We start from the raw sequence: 24,531 nt of genomic DNA on the forward strand, positions 1-24,531 counted from the left end.
TTATACAGGGTAATAAGTAGTTTATAGTGTTTATAAGTGGTTTATATAGGGTAAGCAGTGGTTTAGAGTGTTTACAAGTGGTTTATATAGGGTAAATAGTGGTTTATACAAACCTAGCAGTGGTTTATAGTGTTTATAAGTGGTTTATATAGGCTTATCAGTGATTTTAAGTGTTTATAAGTGGTTTATACAGGATAAACAGTAGTTTATATGTTTATAAGTGATTTATATAGGGTAAGCAGTGGTTTATAGTGTTTACAAGTGGTTTATATAGGGTAAACAGTGGTTTAGGGTGTTCACAAGTGTTTTATATAAGCCTAGCAGTGGTTTAGAGGGTTTATAAATGTATAATATATGGTAAACAATGGTTTAGACAATGGTTTAGAGTATTTATAAGTTGTTTATATAAGTCTAACAGTGGTTTAGATTGTTTATAACTGGTTTATATAGGATTAACAGTGGTTTAGAGTGTTTATAAGTTGTTTATACAGTGTTTGTAAGTGATTTATATAGGGGTAAGCAGTGGTTTAGAGTATTTACAAGTGGTTTATATAGGGTAAACAATGGTTTAGAGTGTTTATAAGTTGTTTATACAGTGTAAGCAGTGTTTTATAGTGTTTGTAAGTGGTTTATATATGGGTAAGCAGTGGTTTAAAGTATTTATAAGTGGTTTATGTAGGTAAACAGTGGTTTAGAGTGTTTATAAGTTGTTTATACAGTGTAAGCAGTGTTTTATAGTGTTTGTAAGTGGTTTATATAGGGGTAAGCAGTGGTTTAGAGTATTTACAAGTGGTTTATATAGGGTAAACAGTGATTTAGAGTGTTTATAAGTTGTTTATACAGTGTAAGCAGTGTTATATAGTGTTTGTAAGTGATTTATATAGGGGTAAGAAGTGGTTTAGAGTTTTTACAAGTGGTTTATATAGGGTAAACAGTGGTTTATATAAGCCGATAGTGGTTTAGAATATTTATAATTGGTTTATATAGGCTTCCCAGTAGTTTATAGTCTTTATAAGTGGTTTATACAGGGTAAGCAGTAGTTTATAGTGTTTATAATTGGTTTATATAGGGTAAGCAGTGGTTTAGAGTGTTTACAAGTGGTTTATATAGGGTAAACAATGGTTTAGAGTGTTTATAAGTTGTTCATATAAGCGTAGCAGTGGTTTAGAGGGTTTATAAGTGTATAATATATGGTAAACAATGGTTTAGACTGTTTATAAGTGGTTTAGAGTGTTTATAAGTGGTTTATATAGGCTTAGCAGTGGTTTATAGTGTTTATAAGTTGTTTATACAGTGTAAGCAGTAGTTTAAAGTGTTTGTAAGTAGTTTATATAGGGGTAAGCAGTGGTTTAGAGTATTTACAAGTGGTTTATATAGCGTAAACAGTAGTTTAAAGTGTCTGTAAGTGGTTTATATTGGAGTAGCAGTGGTTTTAGAGTATTTATAAGTTGTTTATTTATGATTACCAATGGTTTTGGGTTTTTGGCTAAAAAAGAGGGTTTTGGAGGAAGAAGATGATGGATTATGGTTAGATTTTGTGGAATTTTGAGGAAAATTTGTTAATAGAGTTAGGGTTTGGAAAGGGTTTGAGAGAGAAGGGAAAAAGAATGAAAAATAGAAGGGGCAATTGAAAAAATAAATAGCAAGTTCCAGAGTTTTAAACGTGCATGGAACAGTTCTTGGAATTCTGAGAACTTTTTTTTCTAACTGTGATGTTTGCTGCGGAATTCCGAGAGAAAAGCTCGAACTTCCGAATACTATGTTGTTTACTGCGGAATTCCGAGAGGAAATCTCGGAGTTCTGAAAAAAAAATAATTTCTCAGAGATTTGCTGGTGAGATTTGCAGAGGGAGAGAGAGAGAGAGAGAGAGAGAGAGAGAGAGACGGAGAGAGTTGCCAAAAAATTTCCGCCGGCAAGGGGTATTTGCAGCGAGAGAGAGAGAGAGAGAGAGAGAGAGAGAGAGAGAGAGAGACGGAGAGAGTTGCCAGAAAATTTCCGCCGGCAAGGGGTATTTGCAGAGAGAGAGAGAGAGAGTTGCCGGAAAATTTCCACCGGCAAGGGGTATTTGCAGCGAGAGAGAGAGAAAGAGAGAGTTGCCGAAAAATTTCTGCCGGCAAGGTATTTGCAGAGAGAGAGAGAGAGAGAGAGAGAATGTTAAAAAAAGAAAAAGTAAAAGTAAAACTAACATTTTTTTACAATGAGGGCATTTTTGTCCCAAACCCATCCAAACTAGTCAACATCACTTCAAATTTGTAATTTAGAAAACACCCCCCTTGCCACGTCATAATCAGTAGAAAGCCCTCTTTTTTAGTCATTTCCCCTATTTAAATTAGTTTGAAAAGTCAAAAAGAGAGTGACATAAAATATATCAAATAACAAATAAATTTTTAAGGCTTTTCTTTTACTGCCATCAATACTTCGGTTGTTCGGTTAAAACCGAAGTTTTTTTTTACAAACCGAACCAGAAACCGAAAACCGAAATATGCTAAATAGTGTAACTGAAACCGAACTGAAAAATCCAAAAACCGAACCGAATAATGCACAGCCCAAGAATTCTCCCTAGGGAGAATTGTCTCCAATCTAATTTCTCATTCCATTTAAATTCAAGTAGGCTGATTACAAAATGAAATGAAAATTGCCTTTTATAGGTTTCCTGAGATGACAATTGATCTTACCCCTAATTAACCCAAATAGACTAAGAAGGGACAAAAGTAACTAGAATTACAGAATAGGACACTAATGCAATTGAAGCAAGATAAAAAAAACCCTAAGCTAAAGAGTCATGAAAGGCCGACGTAAACACTCCAAGGGGATGCTCCTGCATCAAAGAGCCTGCCTGTATAAAAGAGTTTCTTGGCCTAACTCAACCAATTCATCTTCTTAATGAAAAATGCCTACTAGGAATAAAGTTCCAAATAAAACTTCTAATCTTTCACAACTAAACAAGTATTTTTATAAAAAAATTCATAAACTTATCCTATGTAAAACAAACTTGTAACTACCAAGAGTCCTTAACCAACTAGAAGACTTAACTAGATTTATCTTTCAGCTTTGTGAAGTTTGGAAATGCATCCAATTACCATCAAGCATCCAATATTCTTGATAAGAGTTGCTCGCTTGGCTGATAAGAATGATATCTGGTGTGATGTCCTGGATTTCGAATTAAATGCATTGGGTATTTTAATGAATTAATTGAAGACATAATGTTGATCACAGTTGCTGGATTGACAGAAGAGATTTATGGGATCTAACCAATCTGGAAATGAGTCCATTTGCGGAGATGGTAAGTTAACATTCAATGCTAAGTGGCCAAACAGTCTGGCAGGAGTTCATTTTCGATTGCCCAATGTTTCTCTTGCAACTGCTTATATACCAGAGGAGAGAGTATACAAGTTCACACATTAGCTATCAGCTTCTTCTTTATTGCCCAAGTGGAATAAATGCTGACCCTTGTCAATCTTTGATAGGCAGAGGATGAATTAAATATTTTTTTGAAACGTAACAACTTTATTAATTTCTGTAAGCAAGATTACATCAACGGGGACAAGGCATCCCACCAATGCAAAAAAAAAAAAAAAAAACATACAGCAAAAACCCATTAAACCCCTTAATTGCCCCCACCCCAGATAGGTCAAAGGTTTTCAGCACTCCCTGCCTTTATTTAATTCATACTCAAATAATAGAATGAATGAAATACTGGGTCCTTGTTATTCGACCATCTCAGTCCTTGGGTTTAGCCGTGTGGCCATTCTAAAAATAATGTTGAGCCCTTACTGTGTGAGAGCCCCTTCTTGGTTTCCCTTGTTATTCGACCATCTCAGTCCTTGGGTTTAGCCGTGTGGCCATTGTAAAAATAATATTGAGCCCTTACTGTCTGAGAGCCCCTTCTTGGTTTCCCTTGTACAGGTTGCTACAAGAAAATAAAGAATGCTAAATTTTGGCGAAGTGGTAGATACTAGAATCACCTGCCTCATTTTATGCGAAGAACAAGATTCAAAGAGTTACTTGAAATAGCCCAATGGAGAGTCGGGAAAGCACTTGAATCCAGTCAGAATTTCCAGTGTCCCACAATGCATTGAGATGGTCTGTATTTTTAAGGAATTATTAACGAGCAAGAGTGGGGTCTCATTTTCAGAGTAGAGGCTGGTGGCCTAGAAGGGTTGTTCCATTGATGCCAGGAAGAGCTCACCTGAAAATTTGGATAATCAGATACAGGGTAGCTGTAGAGTTCATCTGTTGGTTCCGAAACTTGTTTGTAAAATGTAAGGCGGTCTAGGACATAGGAGTCTTGGGTTTTAAATGTGGTTTGATAGGGCGTGGTGATGGATAACGGTTCCCATTTTAGAGACAGTATATATGCAAATGTTTGATTTAGATAAGATTTCTTGCTTTGGATGAAGTGGAAGAGTTATGAGTCTAGCTTGTAGTCTTGAGAGGATTTGTACGTGATTTAGATAAGAATTCTTGTGTGGTTGTGAATGTTTTGGACGTGGGTTCTTTCAGAATTGATGATTAATCGCCTGAATAGTTTGTGCTGTAAAGCTAGCCCCTTCAACAGAACCCGTTTAAGGATGACGCCGATGTACGAACCTCATAGGATTGTCACAGATTGCCTATGATTTGTTAAAAAATCAACTAGCTAGGGCTGGGGATGGTTGAATCTTCCATTGCATTGAACCTGCATTCTCTCTACTAGACCTCTCTTCTGCGCTCTCTCTCTCTCTCTCTCTCTCTCTCTCTCTATTCAAGTTTAGGACAAATGTTTTGCCCAGATGTTGTCTTGCCCAGTCCCTAATGGAGAGTTTGTGGGTGCAGTTTACTCCCCTCCCTCTGTGTTTTTGAAAGACATTGCATGAAGAATATTGGTTTAACCATTAAAAAAAAGGATAGAGGTTAAGCAATGTTGGTGCGTTGACATGCATAAGGTGCCACTGAAAGTTAGCATGCCCATTGTTTTTTATAAGGTTTTGCTTTGTACCATTTTTTTCTGGCTTTCCACAGCCTGTATGAGAGACAGTGGAATGATGCCACTCTTTGGTAGAGAGACTAAATGCCAATATGCCAATATGTAAATTGACTAGGTTTAGACTCTATCAGATGAGACTGCTGTGATAGATGTCTGTATTCTGTTGGTTAGTGATCACCAATGTATTACTGTACACTTTACGCTCGGTGGGGCATCATCACCCAGGGATAGAGCCCCAGACCACGAGGTTAACCATGTTATTAGTGGTATTTTTAGTACATGTGCTGGGTATTTATATAATCTAAGGGGCAGGGCTTCAGTTTAGGGTTAGGTGAAATGGTTTCAATTCAGTGTTCCGAGGGTGGTGGAGGGGAGAAAAGTTTGTAACTATAATATCAAAGATTTTTAAAGCTTCTGGAACAATATTTAAATTTAAGTGGATTATGAATTTTAGGACTCCTTATATGCCCTAACTAAATATAAGTTTTTTAACCCTAAGATAATGCAAATGGTTCTTATATCTTATGTGTAACTAGGTTGTATGTCCCAAGAAAAACAATGGGCAGACTAACGCATCATATTCTAGTCATCAGTCGGCGATGTGGATCTCATTACCCGTGGAGATTCGTTGATGCGATTGAAGAAATCATTGGCAAATTGAAGGTCACAGGGTGCGCTTTCAGCATGAGTGCAGGTCCTCTAAAGTTGATGCCGGTCGACTGGCCCGCTTTGGACTCTGTATACCCCACTTGGAGCTTTTTTGACTTCCTTCCTCCTTATGAACACTCTGTTTGCTTTCTCACTCATGTAATTTCTTTCTGGTTTTTGTTACCTTGCTTGTACTTTCACCACCTCAGTCTTTTTGGGCCCATTCCTTCTCGTTAGCTATTACTAATAATTCCTTCTATTTGAAACAATCAGTTCTTCAACCATCAATTATCCCCACTATATGTAGTCTAAGAATTAGGCCTTCAACCCTTGTAACTATCCATATGACCTGAAGCAGCAAAAGACCTTTTAGGAAACCTGGCATTCTTTCTCAGCAATCTGTCAGATCCTTATGGAACTTCAGTTTGCTTATCAGGTTTGCAATGAGATTGTTCATCTTTCTCCCTGTGAAAAGTTTTGCTGGAACCGCAAATTGAACAAATCTAAGTTTTCGACGTCTCCAAGATTCAAACCGGTATTGGTTGATCATGTGGCAATGATCAAATTTGCTTACCAATAGTTACATAGTTGTTGCATTATGATCAGGGAAGGGAATTGCTGAACTTCCATTGAACCTGATCATGATGTCATTTACTAAAGAATTGTACAGATATAGGCAGTGCCAATGTAAAAATGAAGCACATATTGAGACAAAAAAAAATTCAGCTATAACTGATCTATTTTTAAGACATATAGGTGCAATTATCAGTGTACATTTGGAATGCTTTGGGTTTCAGATGTATAAACCACAAATTCAGTCTATATGGGATCTGTTGCCATCATAGTATGTATTGAACATCTGACATGGTATGAGATTCAAATGCCTTTAGCATTGGGCCTGATTTTTATTTTCATTTTGACATAAAGCATCCAGAAGTGTAAATTTAACTTCAAACCACTAGAGAGAATAAAATAAATGGCAATCATTCTTGTCCATTGATTTAATATGCCGTTGTAGTATCAACAAAACATCTGACATGTTATGACGTTCAAGTGTGTAGGTTACATGATCATATATATTTATTGAGAAAGCCACAAACTTACAAACATAGATATGTAAAGATGGGATGCTTGGGTCGCTTAACTGAAGTAGAACACATGTCATGCATGTTTATTGAGAAAGGCGATGATGAGCTAGTTCACCTGTTCGGGAAACTGTTCCTGAACAAAATGAGTTCCTTCGGGCAGGAATACGATCTCCAAATCTGGGACATAGTCCTTAACCTTTCCACTCTTTACATAGTCTTCCATGCCTGGGAACTTGAGGACATAGTCCTTCCCACCCATGACCAGCAATGCAGGAACTTGGACCTTTGGATCTGTTATGCCTGACGCTTCCAACGACGACCTATGACAAACCCATAAGCTATGTTATTACATTGACTAATAGAGCTCTCCTCGAGCAAAAGATAGAAAAGTACATTTCCTCAAGATCTTTTGACAGTCCCAGTATTGAAAATATCAGAAAGAGTGGGATGGAGTTTATGAAACAGAACTAAGAATGACGGTGGCTATTCAGATACATGTTTATAGCTCTGTCAGCGTACTTACCTATATGGCACTTGCAATGGTAAGCGGAATCCCGAATTCTCATATAAAGCTGCATAGGCTGTTAGATCTTCATCAGTGAACCACAAGGGTAAAGGAGTGGATGGGTCCACCAAGTCCATGATCTCCTGATCCTTCCCAGCTACCGGAAGTTCACTTCCAGAAAAGAGAATGTAGATGTTTCTCACAACTGTCTTGATATTGAAGCGTCCGAAATCGGCTTCAGCTCTTCCAGGTTCCTGAAAAAAAAAGTAGCATACCAGCATATGATTTACATGGGAGTAAAATTACAGGTGAGCAAAGGAGGCTAGATGTTAAATACTTGATCTATTGTATCACGGGCTTAAACACCATAGTAACAATGTGGCAGGACAACGAACACTCTTGGAAAGCCTTCATCTCTTCCATGTATATTTAAATGATTGAAGTAAGTAGTGTCTAGAAACTAGAACCCATGTGCTTTGTAAATCAACTTCTGTTCATTGTTTTTGAATTTTGATAAGATTCTGTAAAGTCTAAATCCCTGGATCCAATTTTATACACTTGAACTCATGGGAATGGTTTTAACTTCATAACATGTTGGTAAAATATGCCAACGAACCACTGGGTAAGGCTGCCCTAAAAGGGATTGATAACCCACTTTTACCTGATAGACTACTATTTGGTATGGCCAACAAATCAAACTTCTAAGTTTCCAAGTGCTTCAGGTGGGGTGGGGACACCCAAATCGAATGGGAGGTCACGGCCACAGATTAAGCGGCTAGTGAGGGGCAAAGCAATAGTCTCAGTTACTGGGTTGCTTGAGCTAGAGTTTATCTCAAACTCAAACGGTTTAATATGATAATATAATGAGCTGTATATGTGTACAAATATTAAATACAGTGATTAGCCGAATGGAAAATACACACAGATAACACCCAAAGCAGCTGATCGAAGCCCCCTCTTTTCATCTAGTAACTTCTTTTGATTCGAGAATACAAGACCAGGATAAGCAATTATTCTTCTTCTTTTTTAATAGTCCATTCAGTAGAAGCACTTGATTCTTGAGAAATCTACTTGGGTGAATGAATGAGTTGGGTTGGCTATAGTGGGGTGGAATATGCTATAAACAGATTCACCTATTCTTCTTGTCAGATAATCTTCAATTGATTTCTTTAATGGTTATATTCTTCAATTGGGTCTGATTTTATTTGCAGCTAATGGTTTAATTTTTCTTATTCCAGAACTCAGATCCATCTAACAATAGTGATTGAGTAGTTGAGGAAGGAGCAAAAGAAAGAAAAAGTAGAGTACCTGCCACCTCAACATGTAGAAGCCTTCAGGGAGAAGATCACGAAGGAATGCATGGGGTCCTGAAACCATGAAGGGCGCCCCTAATGTTATGACTCCCAACACCCTTTCAGGATGCAGAAGAGTGAACTGGTAAGCGGGTCGTGCTCCAAAATCCTTCCCGATAAGAAACGCCTTGATTGACCATCATCATCATCAGAAGAAGAAGAAGAAGAATTCAAACATTAATTGAAATTACTAGAGCAAAACCAAAAGGATCATTCGATCAAATCAACACTCCACCGTTTTAATTTCTGAGTCTTTTTTTTTTTTTTTGAAAAATGACCAAGATATATTGATACTATGAGAATTACATTGGGGACCAGGAGTCCCAGCTAGCATTTACATAGTATGATTGGTCAAGAGTATACTCCTGACCAAAAGACGAAACAAAAAGAACTATTCTTAGTTACATCATTACATCATTACAAACTTGAATTGACAGACATCCAAACCAAAACAACTTCCAAGTCCACCACTGAAATTTTCTCTCTCAAACCTCCTGAAGGGCAAGAAAAGGCTCCAAGGAAGGATATCACCCAAAGCAAATGACCCAAAAGTCTATCAAGCTAAGGGGAATCAACTTCCAAGCAAATTTTGTATCCGAAGCATGAACCCCCTCATTTTGATTACTCTACTATAATGAACTTACCCATATATTACCCTTTTTATGAATTTGTAAATGGGCAATTCATCATAATTAGTAGTACAATAAGGGAAAGAGGTAAAAGGGTTACCTTTGAAATGGAGAAGGAATCAAGAATGGCAAGGAGGTCATCGACAAGGTCAATGAAGGATGCTTTTTCAGGTTGAGGAGGGGTTTGGGAAAGGCCATAACCTCTGAAATCAGGGGCGATTGCTCTGAATCCAGCATTGGCTACTGCCAACATCTGGTATCTCCAAGAATACCATATCTCAGGAAATCCATGCAAGAAAACTACAACTAATGGACCTGTTGTTGTTCAAAAAAAAAAAAAAACCCAGTAAGCACCTAGAAGGGATTGGATTGGGAGAAAAGGGGAGAAGCATATTTAAAATTATTAGCACCCTTTCCGTTCTCAGCAACGTGAAGCTTTAGGCCTCTTATGTTGAGATATTTGTGTTGTATCTGATCCATTTCAATCGAGTATGATAAGGAAGGAAGGAAGTAATTGGAGGGGCTAAAACATCATATAAAAAGCACACAACATATAAAAACTCAGTTGACCTGTGTCCTCAAAAAATATAAAAAGTCACAGCCGACAAACTACTATTTGACGTATGATGCCAAACGAGCACATTTCACGTGTTACATTCGTTTTAGAATTTATTGACCACTCAGGTTTTTCCTAGACTCTGTTTGGATGCTTAAGCATTCTTTGGGCAAATAAAGTCCATCAAGCGGGGGCAGGGTTTTAAAACCACGGAAAAGCCAAGTAAAATCCTTGTTTGGATGCAAAGTTAATCGGGAGAGGGAGGATTACTTATGAAATTTCTTATTTTTTGGATTATTTCATATGAAAAGATATGTGATATGCCCCATTACCGGACAAGCAATTATTACACGTGTCTCTTGTCCGGTAGTTCTTAGGGATTTTGTTGCTACATTGGCAACCAAGCACCATAAATTTCCGCACCATAAAGTTGAAGAAAATTGATTTGTTTTGTTTGGAAAATTGCCAGAGGATGCCTTGCATGTGGCATCCAAACAGAGCCAATTCTATCACCATAGCATGCAAGTCAGTCAGCATCCTCCATTCTCTGTTTGCCTTGAGGGTGCGCTTGGATCGCCGAAATCGAGAATTGGAATCCCCAACCCAATCCAATCCTATTCCAATTCTCTCCATAAGCGGTATGGGATGCCTAATTCTAATGTTTGGGTAAGAACAGGAAAGTCAAAATTGAGAAACCACAACAACAACAAAAAACGAAAAGGGGAAAAAATTGAAAAACAATGTTGTCTTCAACCTTGGGCAACTCGATTGTCCTTAACATTGATCTACTCGATCCTCTCTGGATTTGTGTGTGTGTGTGTGTGTGTGTGTGTGTGAGAGAGAGAGAGAGAGAGAGAGAGAGAGAGAGAGAGAATTTCGTGAGGATGAAAATCCCTCCGAAAATCTTTAGTTCAGTGTGAGCCAAGCCATTTCTGTTCCTTTCTATCTCACCCAAAATATTGGTTTGCTTAGCTGCTCCTTACTAAAAAATGAATATGCTGCAGCAATTGATGAAAGCTTCTTCAACCAAAGGGAGGAGATCATTAACGTGGCCTACGACAGTCACTGCATACAACACAGAAATCTCATCAAGAGTACCCGCACGACTAATTCTCAGGAATGACCCCAAAAGCAAGAACAGTGTCACATGTAATAAGCGTCTGCATCGTTCTATCTTCTCTCTTTTGGGCTAGAGACTAATAATCTTGCCCAACTTTCATCAGATAAACCAAAAATATCACTTGAGATGGTGAGAAAGATAGGCAGAGATCAGATAATAGTCAATATCCTGCCTTAGAATTCATTGCACATTTATAAAATTGAAATAAGAGAAGACCCTGTGCTGAGAAGAAAAATAATTTCTCTTTCTTACTTTTTTTTCTCAAATATTGAAATCAAGGAATGGAGTGAGATGATCCCTTACAGTAAACTACATAAATATTTAATCTGGAGAAGGAGTTGATTCATTACCTTCCACTCCATTGTACTACTTACAAAACAGATAGCTATGAATTATATAGAACACAGCAATCTGAGATTATATGACTAATAACGCTCCCTTCTTCCACTTGGAGACTTCTACTCTGTCTATTCCACAGATGAACTGCAAAGCTCTCTTTGCGAATCTGCTCAAGCTTTGCCATCACCCATTTCGAATGCCCACCATCCCTGGGCCCATGAAAGAGGCTATGTATCCTGCTCCAATCGACTGGATAAAACGCCAATGGTGGCAACACAGTGAAATTAAAACCAGGTCTCCCAATCACCCTTGAGACCACCCTTGAAACCAAATAGGGACCATTGTGCCCCCACTTGTTTCCATCGAATGTAAGCATGAATTCCTTAATGAATTTGTAAAGGAGGGGATGTTTCTTATCAAATATCATGACCGCGTTATTTAGTCTACTCCAATTTCCAGTCTCGACATTGATTGTCTGAGCCCCAATAACATTCCTCAGAGTAGAGAAGCTCTTGAGGACTAAGACATCAGTGTCTAGATAAATTCCTCCAAATTTGTATAACAGGGCAAGGCGGAGCAAATTGGAGATGTTCTGACCCAGAGAAACTTCACCAGGATTGATATTCCCCTTCCTTAGCCTATCAAACCACAATTCTGCATAGGTGTTCTTGAAAATGTAAGAAAAATCAGGTGATATTGCTGATACCCGAAAACCCCGCAAAGAGAAGGGTCTTAAAAGATGTAAACCTCTCTTTGAATCCATAGAAGTTGAGATTATAAGAAGACAGGCATGTGGGTGTGATTTGAAAATGCTCTCTATTGTAAATAACTCCCGCTGACCAAATGATTCCAGTGAAGAAATCCAAGTCATGAAGAAACAAAGCTCACAAGACCCAGTCAAGAATTCCTTTGCTCTGGATGAAAATCGCTTGGAACGCGGGGTTTGCTGCAGAATCTTGAACATGGGTCTGTTTCTCCTCAACCATCTTGGCTTTTGAGACAAAGAAATGTTCAATGGAGGAAGAAAGGGTTGTAAATTGTTTAGCTCTTGATGGGTTTTCTGTTTGATGGGTGCAATTTCTTCCTTGACCGCGTACATAATTGAAGAAGAAGAAGAAGAAGAAGAAGAAGAGATAGGTGTTGTTTCTCTGCCTGAGAAAGGGTATGAGAGGGTGTGAGTTTTGGAAGGGAAAGGAATGGCTAAGTAGAAGATGAAGAAGAGAAGGGAGAGGAGAGAGGTCTGGAGGAAGAAGAGAATTACAAAACATCTCTTTAACTTTTTCAGATTGGGGAGAAGAAGAAAAGGGGTTCTAGTTCCACTATCCATCTTTGCAAGGAGGGATTGATTTCATTCTCTGACTTTGAAAAGGACGAATGGAGTTGCAGCAAAGCAATTGGAAAGCTTTGTTAATGGCAGACGCGGCAAAAATCAAAATATAACTACATTTACTTGCAGTTAGGCTACCTTAAAAAAAGGGCAATGATAAATTCCCACCCCTCTAGGATAATTCGCACCCCTGTAAAAGTTAAAAAACGTTAGTCTGCCACATAAGGTTTTAAATTTCGATTTTTTGGTAATTTTGGTCCCCACCGAAACCGAAATTTTAGCTGAAATCCAGAAATTTTGGCTGAAATTCGGTAAAGGCGCTCCTAATGTCATTTTTTTGGGCTGAAATTTCGGTCATTTCGGCTGAAATTCTATAAAGGAATAAAAAAATAATATTTTATAAAAAAATTTGCCAAAATTTCTGACATTTCCAAAATCTCGACATTTCGGAATGTTTCAGTTTCGGTCTCACCGAAATTCGAAATTTCGGCCGAAATTTAAAACCTTGCTGCCACGTACCCTCAAAGATGTGATTTAACAACTAAGATATTTTGGTTTATAAATTGGGAATAGCTAGCGTTCATCACAAAAGGCATTTCGCGGCTGGTCTGTCTGGTCTGTCGCACATCACCAGCCACATCGTGAGCTTTTGTCTTCATTCACGAGGTGGCCGGCCGCGAAATGCCTTTTGCGATGGACCTTCGCAAATCCCTTATAAATTTAGTAATAAAGCACAAATTAAGATTTTTAATTCTTTCAAAAATTGCAGCATATGTCGGAGATTTTTTCAATCTAGTAAAATCTTTTTTAGTGGACTTTTATAATGCCACATCAGCGACCCTACCATCCTTTTTAAAATGGAATTGCTAGGGACCATCCCAGAAGGCATTTTGCGATTGGGCTGTTGCATGTGAGACCAACCACATAGGCTCAGATTTTGTCTTATTAATTTAATTCATACGAGGTGGCCGGTCTCACATGCAACAGCCCAGCCATGATATGCCTTCTGCGTTTGTCCCTAGCAAATCTTAAAATTTATATTTTCTTTATCCGCCAAGTGGATGATAAAAACAAGGGGCGACTAAGTAGATGAGAAAAATGAGTTTCATGACTATCTCAACCTTTTTTTGTAAGTTTGAAATAGAAATTGATTGAAATATATGCCAAAAGCCTTGTCAATCCAAAAGAGTCTTCACAGATATCTCCCATCCCAACTCCATTGCTGATGCGAGATGCCCTAAAATGAGAGAGGATTATACAATCTTTGACCACATCCACCAATGTTTTAGACGAGAATTTATATGATGGGTGGCCGCGAAAACACGTGAAGTCTAAAAAAGTAGGTACGGCCCACTTTTTTTTTTTTCCTGATTCCAAACCGTTCATCAGTTTGGGCACAACGTTAATAGGTTGTGCCCCAAAAACCCATTTCCAGAGGATGATCCTAACCCTCCGATCTGTAGAAGATTTCATAAATGATTTTTGGGGCACTCCATTTTCAGATCAGTGTAGATCGGAGGGTTAGGATCATCCTATGGAAATTATTTTTGAGGCACAACCTATTTACATTGTGAACAAACAGATGAACGGTTTGGATCATAAAAAAAAGTGGGCCGTACCTACTTTTTAAGACTTCGCGTGTTTTCACGGCTACCCATCATATAAATTCTCGTTTTAGACATTGTTTTTGGTATGACTCGGGGTAAAATATCATTTTTATTCCGGATATCATACCCTATTTTCAAGGATAAGTCATTCTGGGATATGTAGAAGATAATCCACCTTTTTTTTTCATTACATGTTACTTTTTCAAGTGTATAATAATTATATTTCCCATGAAAATATGGAGAATTGGAAGATTGGTCATGAAAGAGTTTCCTTTCCGCATGCCACATGTTAACCTTGAATTAAATATCATTTACTCCAACAATCCTTCATCCTTCCAATTATTTTAAGCCAATTTTATGCGTTAAAAGTACCCATAAAATCTTCATGAAAATTTTCTAAAGGATTCATTAGCGGACCCTAATTAGTTTTGGACAAAGGCTTATTTGAGTTGAGTTGAGTAAAAGTGCCCGTAAAATCTCCTTGCTCTTGAATTAATTTTGGTTGTTCTGTTGGGCGTGGTAAAATAGTGTTAAATTGTATAGAATTTCATTGATCATGGTTAAGACCTCATCTTGCACAAACAACTACAAACATGGCCTAGCACTCAAAGGCTTAGATGCGTTTCTTAAAAAAAAAAAAAAAAAAGGATTGATGCAGCCTACTGATTTTCCAAAAAAAAAGTTTCAAAGAAACGGTCAAAACATTTTTTTGTAGAATAACTCTTTTGAAGTCATATTGGTCAGCAGGCCCACCTTATGGCTTTGGTCTATTTTAGAGTAGTTCTCGATTTAGATCACTAATGGTTAGTGCCAGGTCATAGGGTAACCCATGGGATCAATAGGGATTCCCAACAAGGAATCCTCCACCTCTTAGTAAGGAAAGTAACTTTCAATTTAAGTCAAACTCCACTATCGCCCTACCGACACTGTTCGTGCGCGGATAGTGCAATGCGTGTGCGCGAACGGTGTGTTGCATTGTCCCGTAGTTTCACCATTTACCAAAACCCATTTGTGCAACTTTTAACCCCTCTCCAATTTTTTAATTTTCCAATTTGTGTATGGAGGCAAGGTCTGATGCTGGTTGTCTACATGAAAAGATGTCCAGTCAAAAACCCAACCAGAAACTTTTAGGCCTACAAAGAACTAGAATATCATATCTCTCTGCCCCTTAGGATATGTGAATCTAAGGGCATGATATTCCTACGTGAATCTAAGGGCACGATATTCCTACGATCATCCAAGGACAAATGTGTGCTATAAGGAATAAGCACATCACACACTCTATTGTTATACCCGGTGAATGTCATGAAACGAAACTTTATTAATGAATTAATGAGTAAATACATCAAAGTACTGACTTTAGGGCATATGCACTAACAAATCAGTGTTCCACCTCCCATAGGACCCACCAAGTAAATGAGGAATGGTGGAAGGATAAATGTGGTATTTGTTTTACGGCATCTTCAGGACAATGTCCCGGTGGTGACCACTTGCCTAAATTCAACTCGTAGTAGGACTAGAAATTTCCAGTTACAGTGGGACTCTCTGAGTCTGGCGAGATGAGTGGACAGAGTTATTGGAGCTACAATACCTCCCATTAGGAACTCATCTCCCGTATACTAACTCTTATCTAGTTTGGGATCTTGCTCTCCAACCTGTGGTGACACTCAAGCCCTTGCTGCCATGAACATCAACAGTAGTACCTGACATAAGGGATACCCATCAAATGACTACGGCCCTTCATACTCTTCAGAAATTCTCCTAACAAAATGCCAATTTCGCATACTGGAGCCATTGATCTTCACACTGATCATACTACTATTCCCCTCCGTGCAATCAACACATGAATTGGTTCATCCAGCTAACTCCATGTTTCGCCAGATAGCTTCAAATAAACATATTACTAATCATATATAATTTTCCTTCTCCAAAACTATATTTAATTTAGCTGGTTTGTACATCTACACTTTTGGAACTCTTACATTCGGACTTATGGGGCCTAGCCCCCTGTTTTAAGTCATTATGGTGTAAATATATTAATAAAATTAGAGCTCTCATGAACTAGACATGTGCCTTACCATTGCACACAATTACAAGTCTTGGTGTACCATTCTTTTAATTTTTTTCCCTTGTTTTCATTTGTATGATCCTACAGAGAGGTCGAGTTTAGACTAAGGATACCTCTATACAAGATATTGAACTTGATTTTCTAAAGATTTTACAATATTTAATTCTTTTGATTATCCGCATATCACGAATTAAACAAGAATAAAAAAAAATGATACATGTTGAAGCATCCTCCATAATCTTGATTAATGAGTGTGCACCTTTGACTTTTCCAAGTTAACTTTTATGCTTAGGTCTTTTAATTACTTACTAATTAACTTTTATGCTCAGGGAGTGATAAATCGACTCCCCATGTGTCTTTCTCTCTCCTCCGGGTTAGAGTGAGAAAGAGGAGAGAGATAGAGACATGGGGAGTCGATTTATCATTTTGGGGGGTCGATTTATCACTGCCCAACATAAAATCTTGATAAAATTTAAAAACACTAATTAAATTTCGACAAGAGCTTCATTTGATATGACAAGTTTATATTAATAAGATGAGAGTTTTTATATATATTGAGCCGCCCTTATTATTTGATCCATCTTCTTCGTTACTGCCAAATCAACCAACGTAGAAACTCCTCTCATCCAATTGTATAAGACCCGTGAGTTCATTAGACTTCTTATTCTTCTCATTCGTTTGGTTATGAGTTGGAATGATCCTAGTATCACGTTTGCAATGACGTATAGTTGCCCTCTACTTCATATTTTTTTATTAGTCCTCCTCGCACGTTTTGATTTTTTTAGGTCCTGAACTTTTCCAGTATTTCATTGTTTTGAGGATAAGCCTCCTTTGTTTTTGCTTGATAGATCTGAAACTGAGCTATCAAAAGTCTAAGGTCATTGCCAAGCAAAATAGATTCCTTGGAAATGTTAAATAAGGAAGTTGGATGATAGTATATATACAACGAAACTTGGCTCAGGTCAAGACCCCTTGCATTATGTTCTAATAGCAAGGGGTGTGGAAATATCAATTACTTCTGAAAATAAAAAGTAAGCATGGAATTGGTATTTCCACACCCTCGCACTGTTTGCTATTATAGGGGTTCTAGGAACTAACTAAGTTCCTCAGACCCCGACCTGAGCCAAGTTTTGTTCATATATATAGGACATCAAAATGCCCTTCTTCTTCAAGCTTTTTCTATTTTAGCCTAACAACACATGATTGCTTTCCGAGCTGAGTAAGTGAGAAATAGAAAACCGTTTTTCGGTAGAGATAGTAAGAAATAGCAAACCATTTAACGTTTAATTATGGATTGTTTTTTTATCACTCCAAAACAATAAAATATAATACATGGGAAGCGATATATTAGCCCCTTTTTTTTTACTTGGGGCAGCCCCTCTAGTGAACTTATGACCATGGTTTTAAATTTCGACCGTTCAGTCCGGTCTAGACCGAAACCAAAATCCACTATACCCGAAACATTAGTGGTTTGGCGGAAATCGAGGAAAAGGACTCGAATCCGAGTCCTACGCACGGATTTGGTTTGGCGGAAAGACCTTTGCCAACGCGGATTATTGGGATTCCACGTATGACTTATTTTTTCTCAGCGCTTTCCGTTTATGGGCAACAAAACGACCATATTACTCACTTTCCACGGAAACAAGGTCTATTTTCCTTTCCGTTTCCGTTTCTTAGGCGCAGCTGAACAGGCCCTATAGGATTTCGCCGAAATTTTAGTAATTTCGCATGGAATCGCACGGAATTTCGGATTTCGGCCGAAATGGGGGAACTCTCAGAATTTTTAAGACAAAAATCTAATTTTTTTTAATAATATGAAGTATTGGTCCGAAATTTCGGCCGAAATTTGGTAATAAATAATATAATTTTTTTAAATAGTGAGAGGATTTCAGCCGAAATTTCAGTTTCAGTGAGCGCCGAAACACATACCGAAACCGAAATTTAAAACCATGATTATGACTACTCTTTTACACTAGAGGGGTCTGTCCCAAGTAAAAAAGAGACGAATACATTATTTTGCCATAATACGTGAAGATATTATCATTATTTTTATTTTTTTGGAATGGTTAAGATATTATCATTATTATTAAGAGTAGATAGTAACAGGCAACCGTGTTGTCATGCAACTTAGAGTGGTTTGGTATTGTGTGTAGGAAGCTAATAGAAAAACCAAAGAAAGGACGAATAAGTAGGATTCAAAGCAAATTAAGAGTGTCCAAGTGGAGTCCCTTAATTATTAAAGAGACTAGTCGTCCAAGGCCAAGTATTGTTATAACACTTGCATTAGAATGATTGAAACCATTAATTGGATAGACAGAGACTCTTGGTCTAAGCCCATGCTAAACAGAGATTAACTTCATTACATAATAGGCCACAAAATTCAGCAGCTAAACTCTAGAAAACCACCCAAAAAAAAATAAAAATTCCATAGGATCAACGGTCTAGGATGATTCGATCACGGTTGCTAAGGGTGTCAATTTTGGCTCGGGCTCAGAAGCTCACTCGAGCTCGGCTCGAATCCTTAACGAGCCGAGCCGAGCCGGCTTGCCAGGCTCATTAAGCTTAACGAGCCGAGCCCGATTTAGGCCAGACTCAGCTCGGCTCGGCTCGTTTGGGCTCGTTAAGAATTTAATATATTTATATATATATATATTATATTAATATATACACTAAAAGGGTTATCCAGGGAGTAAAAGGGGGAGGCAAAATATGTCACTTCATTTTTGGAACCCCATTTGTTACTTGGACCACCCCCCATAGTATAAAAAAAGTAGTCAAATTACACTAGATAGGGCTGTCCAGGGAAGATGAGGGGTGTGAACTTAATATAACCCGAGCTCGGTAAGGCTCGTGAGCCCGAGCCGAGCATGGTTCGAGCCCGAGCCAAGCTTTTGAGCTTAACGAGCCGAGCCGAGCCGAGCCTGGCCAAGCTCGGTTCGGCTCGGCTCGGCTCGGCTCGTTTACACCCCTAACGGTTGCACTGAGAAGTAACAGAGTGGACTCATGGGACTTAACCAGATCAATTTTCCCTGCTATTATATCAACAAAGTTTAAGACAAATGGAAAATGCAAAAGAAATTAGGAAAATCAGAGTACTACAGATGATATCGAGAATGTGGTAAATTCAAAAAAAATACACAGAAACCTGAGGAACTAGATACTTGTTTAAAAATACAGTGTGAGAAACTGTTGGTATTGGTCGCGTACTTACTGCAATGGGGGAACCTGAATTCCATTTCATTGTTTTTTTTTCATCATACTCTAATAGTCTAATCTACCAGGTTTGTTCAGAATTCTTCAACAGAACACCTGATGAATAGACATGACCCATAATACGATTATCACACATTGTAGAATAAGTTAAATGGATATCATCAAGTTAATCAAGTCATGATAGACCCTTACTAGTTACTTAGCAGACAACCCCAAACAGTCACTGAACTAAGCACAAATATAGGTCTGCTTGAAACTCTACAAAACAGCATGGACATCATATTCCAGAATTTATAGTACTTGCATTTCTTTTCTGAGACATTTCTTCATACTCCTTCAACTAAAAAATCACTATTGGCATATAAAATTCCACTTGGAAGAGACTGATTTTGTATGTCTAAGCATATAAAGGAGGATTCCTCAAAGATTGTTGGACGGCTAGACTTTTAATCCGATTCAAAAGGAAAAACAGTAGCCTCTAGTGAACTGAAATAGACTTGGTTTACTGGTGATAGTCTACACTTTTTCCATTGGAATTTTAATATGAAAATCATCAGATCAAAAGACAATTCATGAAATTCTAATGGAAGGGGAGAAAATATAGAATTGTAGCCTGAAATTTGAGTTAAAACAAACTCAAAAAGAAGACTCAAATGAGCTCTCGCTTTGTATGACCACAATGAAGAACCGACAGTCAGTTATACCTGATTTTTGTATTTGATTCCTTCATTTCGAGAACAGAAATCAAGATGAGGACTCATCAGTGGTCAAAGTATGGCAAGAACCTTAAAAATTCACACAAGCACTCCAAGAACATAATCACACGACCGTTCAGTGCTCACTGCAATTTGAAACTGTTCTGAATTCAAATTCCTAGGGCTTAAATCCATTTCGTTTCAAGAAGACCCTTTCAACATGTTGATCCTCACAGATCTAAGCAATCACCAAAAGTTCCAGAGGTTACCTGTAGATCTTAAGGGAGAAACCACACTTTATCATCTAAAATCATGCAATTGCAGTCAAGGACCACATGCACAAACAATGGCACAACAGAGCTTCTCTTTTCGGACGTAGTATTCTAGCAACTATTGGATCTGAGCGTGAAGATGTCCAGATCTACAACAATTGGTCTTGATCCTTGTAAGCAAGGAGAGTGATGACGTCCAAGAGGGAGAAGCTTGAAAATTCAAGCTCAATTCCTTCCCTTAGTGAATTTCACAACAGAAATTTCTCCAAAAGGAGAATTCCCTCCAAAAAATGAAATGTTCAAATCTCAATTTCGAAAATACAATACCAATGAAAAAGAAGCAAGTGACTATATATAGTAGCCATTACAACAATTTGGCCTTCCTAAAATACCCCTATGCAGTTTAGTAAAGGCTTAATAGATTATTGAGTTTACGAAACTTGCTTATTCCCAATTGAAACTCAAAGAAAATTGCCAAGCCAACCCATGGGTGGCTCAAGAACTTAGAATTGAAGAGGAATGATGCCCAAGCTCTTGCATCAGACACTCCCCCCTACCATGGTCAATACAAGAGAGGGAAAGATAAAAGAAAACGAATACTGAGCTGTGAACCCATAAGGAGGAAGAAAATCAAAAACCTCTAGAGATTCCTTGGTGCTAGTCTATCTGCCTCGTTATTGTCCTGTCGGCTGGACTTCTTACATGATGGAGGGAGATGGAAGATCCCTCCACTCATTCTATCATTTCATCTATCCAGTGGGTGAACCACCAAGGATGGGAAAGGCTCCCCTTCAACCAATTTTTGGCATTGAGGTAATCACCTTCTAATATAACTTTATCAAGGATGTTGGGTTTGGTTAGACTAATGCCTTGGTGGACCGCTCTAACCTCCCACCTTACTTGAATCTGTAGTCCCAATAGGGCAAGAAAAGGCCCATTTCATTACTTCATTTTCATGTCTTAGGAGGCCGTCTACTCCAGGAGGCCCTGGATTCCCTGCCGCAATCGAGCTTTAGATAGCCTTGTCTAAGTAGATCCAATCCTTGGCAAATGGGCTTCCTCTACTCACCATTGGTTCAAACCTCTTTCAACCTGTACCAAAGATCTATGTAGATACGAACATAAAGCTGGGTAAGGCCCTAACCCAAGCTATGGTGAGCGCAATCACTTTCGTCAATATGAAGTTGGGGCTTTTTACTAGAACCCTGAAAACCTTGGCACTCCTCTCTTTCCATAATAACTATATGGTAGATAACAATACCACATTCTATAAGATTTTCCCTTTCTTTCGCAAAGGAGCAATAGACCAACATTCCAGAAAATCAGAGAGTTTAGAGAGGAAAACCCATGTTATACCGAATCTGTTAAGAATTCTAGTCCACTCATGCCTGGCCATTTTTGCAATATAGGAACATGTGATCCACTCTCTCTCCGACTTCCACATAGTGCATAGGAGTCAACGATCATCATATGACTATGACTGTTGCACAGGGGATCCACTTTAAGTATTTTGTTTAGCATGCACTCTAAGCAAAGGCACATACCCTGGGTGGTGTCGGAATATTCACACTCTACTCAGTAGCGAAGCTACAGGATTAGATGCAATCATATTGTAGAATGATTTGACTCTGAATAGCCTAGAGGAGCACCTGATCCAAACCCTTTTGTCTTCACTAGATTTCTTGATGTAGCAGGTCTCTAGCAACTCATGTAAGCTCACTACTCGGTCCAGCTCCCCATCGAAGAAGTTCCTTCTGAAATTGATATTCCAAGAGATACCATTCTCCCCTCAAAGAAGTCCTTTACCCGAGCCTCTTTATGTACCACCACAGCAAAAAGATCTGGGAAGACCTCTTTCAAGGGAGCATTCCCACATCTCTTATGAGACCAACACTTAATCCTCTCCATCGTGTACACTCTAAATCTTATCCCTTCATTGAATTTGAACTTTTGATTTACCCTCCATATTGTAGCACCCACAGGCCAAAACTTGTCATCTAAGATCCACTTTCCTGGTACCTCCTTACTTTCTTCAATGATCTTCACTCATAGATAGGGTTTCTCTTCTCCAAACCTCCAGAGCCACTTCCCTAGCAGTTCTTTATTTATGTCTTTTACTCTCTTTTTTCCTAGACCCCCGCCTTAATTGGCTTACAAACCTCCTTCCAAAAAACTAAGGGCATCTTTTGCTTCTCATTTGACCCCCCCCCCCCCCCCCCCCTCCAAACAAAAAAAAGGAATATTCTTTGGATCTGCTCTATCTTTTGACCAAACTCAGTGGGCATTTGAAAACCGATAGTTGATAAGTCGTAATGTTGGATAGAACCGCCATCATAAAAGTAATTCTCCCCCAAGAGAGACCATATTTTGCTTCCGCATGTCCAATCTCCTCTCCACTTGTTCTACTATCGGGTCCCATTGGTGCTTCTTAAGCCTTCCCCCTCCCAATGGGAGACCCATATATGTTGTTGGAAGCTGGTCCACAGCACATCCAAGGAGACTAGCCAACCCTTACATCTCCTCTAAGCAGATATTAGTGCCAAGCATCCTTGATTTACATAAATTTGTCCTTTGTCCTATCACCGTTTCATAACATTGAAGAATTGCCTTGAGCTTGATTACCTTCTCTACATCTGGTGCACTAAATATCAGTGTGTCGTTTGCAAGCTAGAGATGAGATACCTCCACGCCCTGATTTCCGATCCTAAACCCTTCAATCAGGCCCAAAGACTTTCCTTTGTCAATCGTTCTGCTCAATGTCTCTGCCACAATCACAAATAAAAACGGAAATAGAAGATTGCCTACCTTAAACCTCTAGTAGACTTGAAGAAGTTTCTTGGAGATTTGTTTACCATAATTGAAAAACCACACTGATGATATGCGTTTCTGGATCCTTCCTCGCCATCTTTATCTAAATCCTATTCTTTGTCAAAGATAATCCAAGCAATCCCATTCTTTGTAGAATATTCCTTTCTCCCCTTTCTTACGTAGAGATCCACCACCTCATTAGTGATCATAGCACAGCCTATCAATTGTCCCCCTCCTCCAAAGGATGACTGGTTACTGGATATTAGCTTTGGGAGTACCTGTTGGGTATATAATATAACCCATGTATGTTCTAATATAAGCCCAATAAGACACAGACCGTGTAGACATGTCTTAACTTACGTCCAGTCATGTATAGAGTTGATTTGTGTTGTATGTTTTGCTGTGTTTTCTTACTGTCTTGTACTGATACTATACCTTTAGCTGTAGCTTGCATGTGTATGTCCACCAGAACTTAGACACCTATTAGGCATGTCACTCATAACCTAGCTTTGCTTAGGTGACACATTTTTCATTTCATTTTGTATATGCTTATTTCTTTATCCTCAGGAAATGCATGCTTAGGTAGACGATTCCTGAGAATTGTTCCTATTTCATATGATTCTCGCTTGAAACTCTTTGAGGTTAATAATAAATGGCATAAGAGACCAGGTGCTTACACTTGGACGAATTGGGGGTGCTCTTCAGACCTTCTCCATTCGTAATCAGGTACGAACTCATTCATTTCTGGTTATCCATGGTATACAAAGCCTATTTTGTTTGAGGATCCATGGCCGTATACCATGGATGGCGACTCTGCGTTTGTTTAGGTACGTTTCAAATCCGGACTTGTTCCCGAATCGAGAGGTGTCTCTTTTATATCGTCACTCGTGCTATGCTATGAGGGTGTCATCCGTTTCGAGAGTTCCTTGGTAGAGCTCTCCTTCACACGTGGATGATCTAAGAGGCCGCTGGGGGCTCGTCCCCCACCTCTCTCTCGGATCAGGGTCCACAAGTATCTTTGCTTATACGCTTGAAGAAGTTGATGAATCTCAATGGCATTCTTTTAAAACTGAAGTGTATAGGAAAAAGGTGCAAAAGGGATTGGATGATCTCAAACGATTCATTTGAATCGAAGATGAGAATCGAGCTAGGAATACCTTCGAGATGGTTAGACAGTGACAATCTGCTCCTAACGTGGTATCAAATCCCAAGAAATTTTCTAAGAAATTCAAGTCACCTAAAAGTGACAATCCCAAGTTGGAGGCCAAAAAGACTATCTTTCAGAAAAAGAAGGGCAAGTGCCACAACTGTGAAAAATTAGGTCACTTTGCGGCAAAT

The 24,531-nt window shown here is 38.6% G+C and overlaps 2 protein-coding genes across 3 annotated transcripts in view; both read right to left on the reverse strand.

Moving 5' to 3' along the window:
* The window catches only part of LOC143858074 (epoxide hydrolase 3-like), a 45,433-nt gene extending 35,684 nt beyond the window's left edge, over nt 1-9,749 (reverse strand). The window contains exons 1-5 of one of the 2 annotated variants that reach the window (XM_077368671.1): nt 9,599-9,749; nt 9,289-9,503; nt 8,516-8,686; nt 7,226-7,461; nt 6,583-7,022 (exon numbers count right to left, since the gene is read on the reverse strand). In XM_077368671.1, the coding sequence (XP_077224786.1) occupies nt 6,809-7,022; nt 7,226-7,461; nt 8,516-8,686; nt 9,289-9,503; nt 9,599-9,668 (906 nt within the window). In that variant the 5' untranslated portion in view covers nt 9,669-9,749 and the 3' untranslated portion in view covers nt 6,583-6,808. Of the gene's footprint in view, nt 1-6,582; nt 7,023-7,225; nt 7,462-8,515; nt 8,687-9,288; nt 9,504-9,598 lie in introns of those variants that run through there. The other variant, XM_077368669.1, reaches the window with a different exon arrangement.
* Nucleotides 9,750-11,087: 1,338 nt separating this feature from the next.
* On the reverse strand, nt 11,088-12,601 carry LOC143858122 (uncharacterized). The gene has a single exon (XM_077368754.1). It carries the CDS (start codon nt 12,528-12,530, stop codon nt 11,250-11,252), a length of 1,281 nt encoding a protein of 426 aa, XP_077224869.1. The 5' UTR covers nt 12,531-12,601; the 3' UTR covers nt 11,088-11,249.
* Nucleotides 12,602-24,531: the final 11,930 nt, after the last annotated feature.

This window comes from Tasmannia lanceolata, unplaced genomic scaffold, assembly GCF_043159265.1.
Source record: "Tasmannia lanceolata isolate RefF3 unplaced genomic scaffold, GAP_Taslan_0.1 ptg000025l, whole genome shotgun sequence".
NCBI classification, from domain to species: Eukaryota; Viridiplantae; Streptophyta; class Magnoliopsida; order Canellales; family Winteraceae; genus Tasmannia; species Tasmannia lanceolata.

Excerpts from the sequence above, each read along its gene's own strand:
- LOC143858122 (XM_077368754.1), bottom strand. The coding sequence starts at position 12,530 with ATGGATAGTGGAACTAGAACCCCTTTTCTTCTTCTCCCCAATCTGAAA.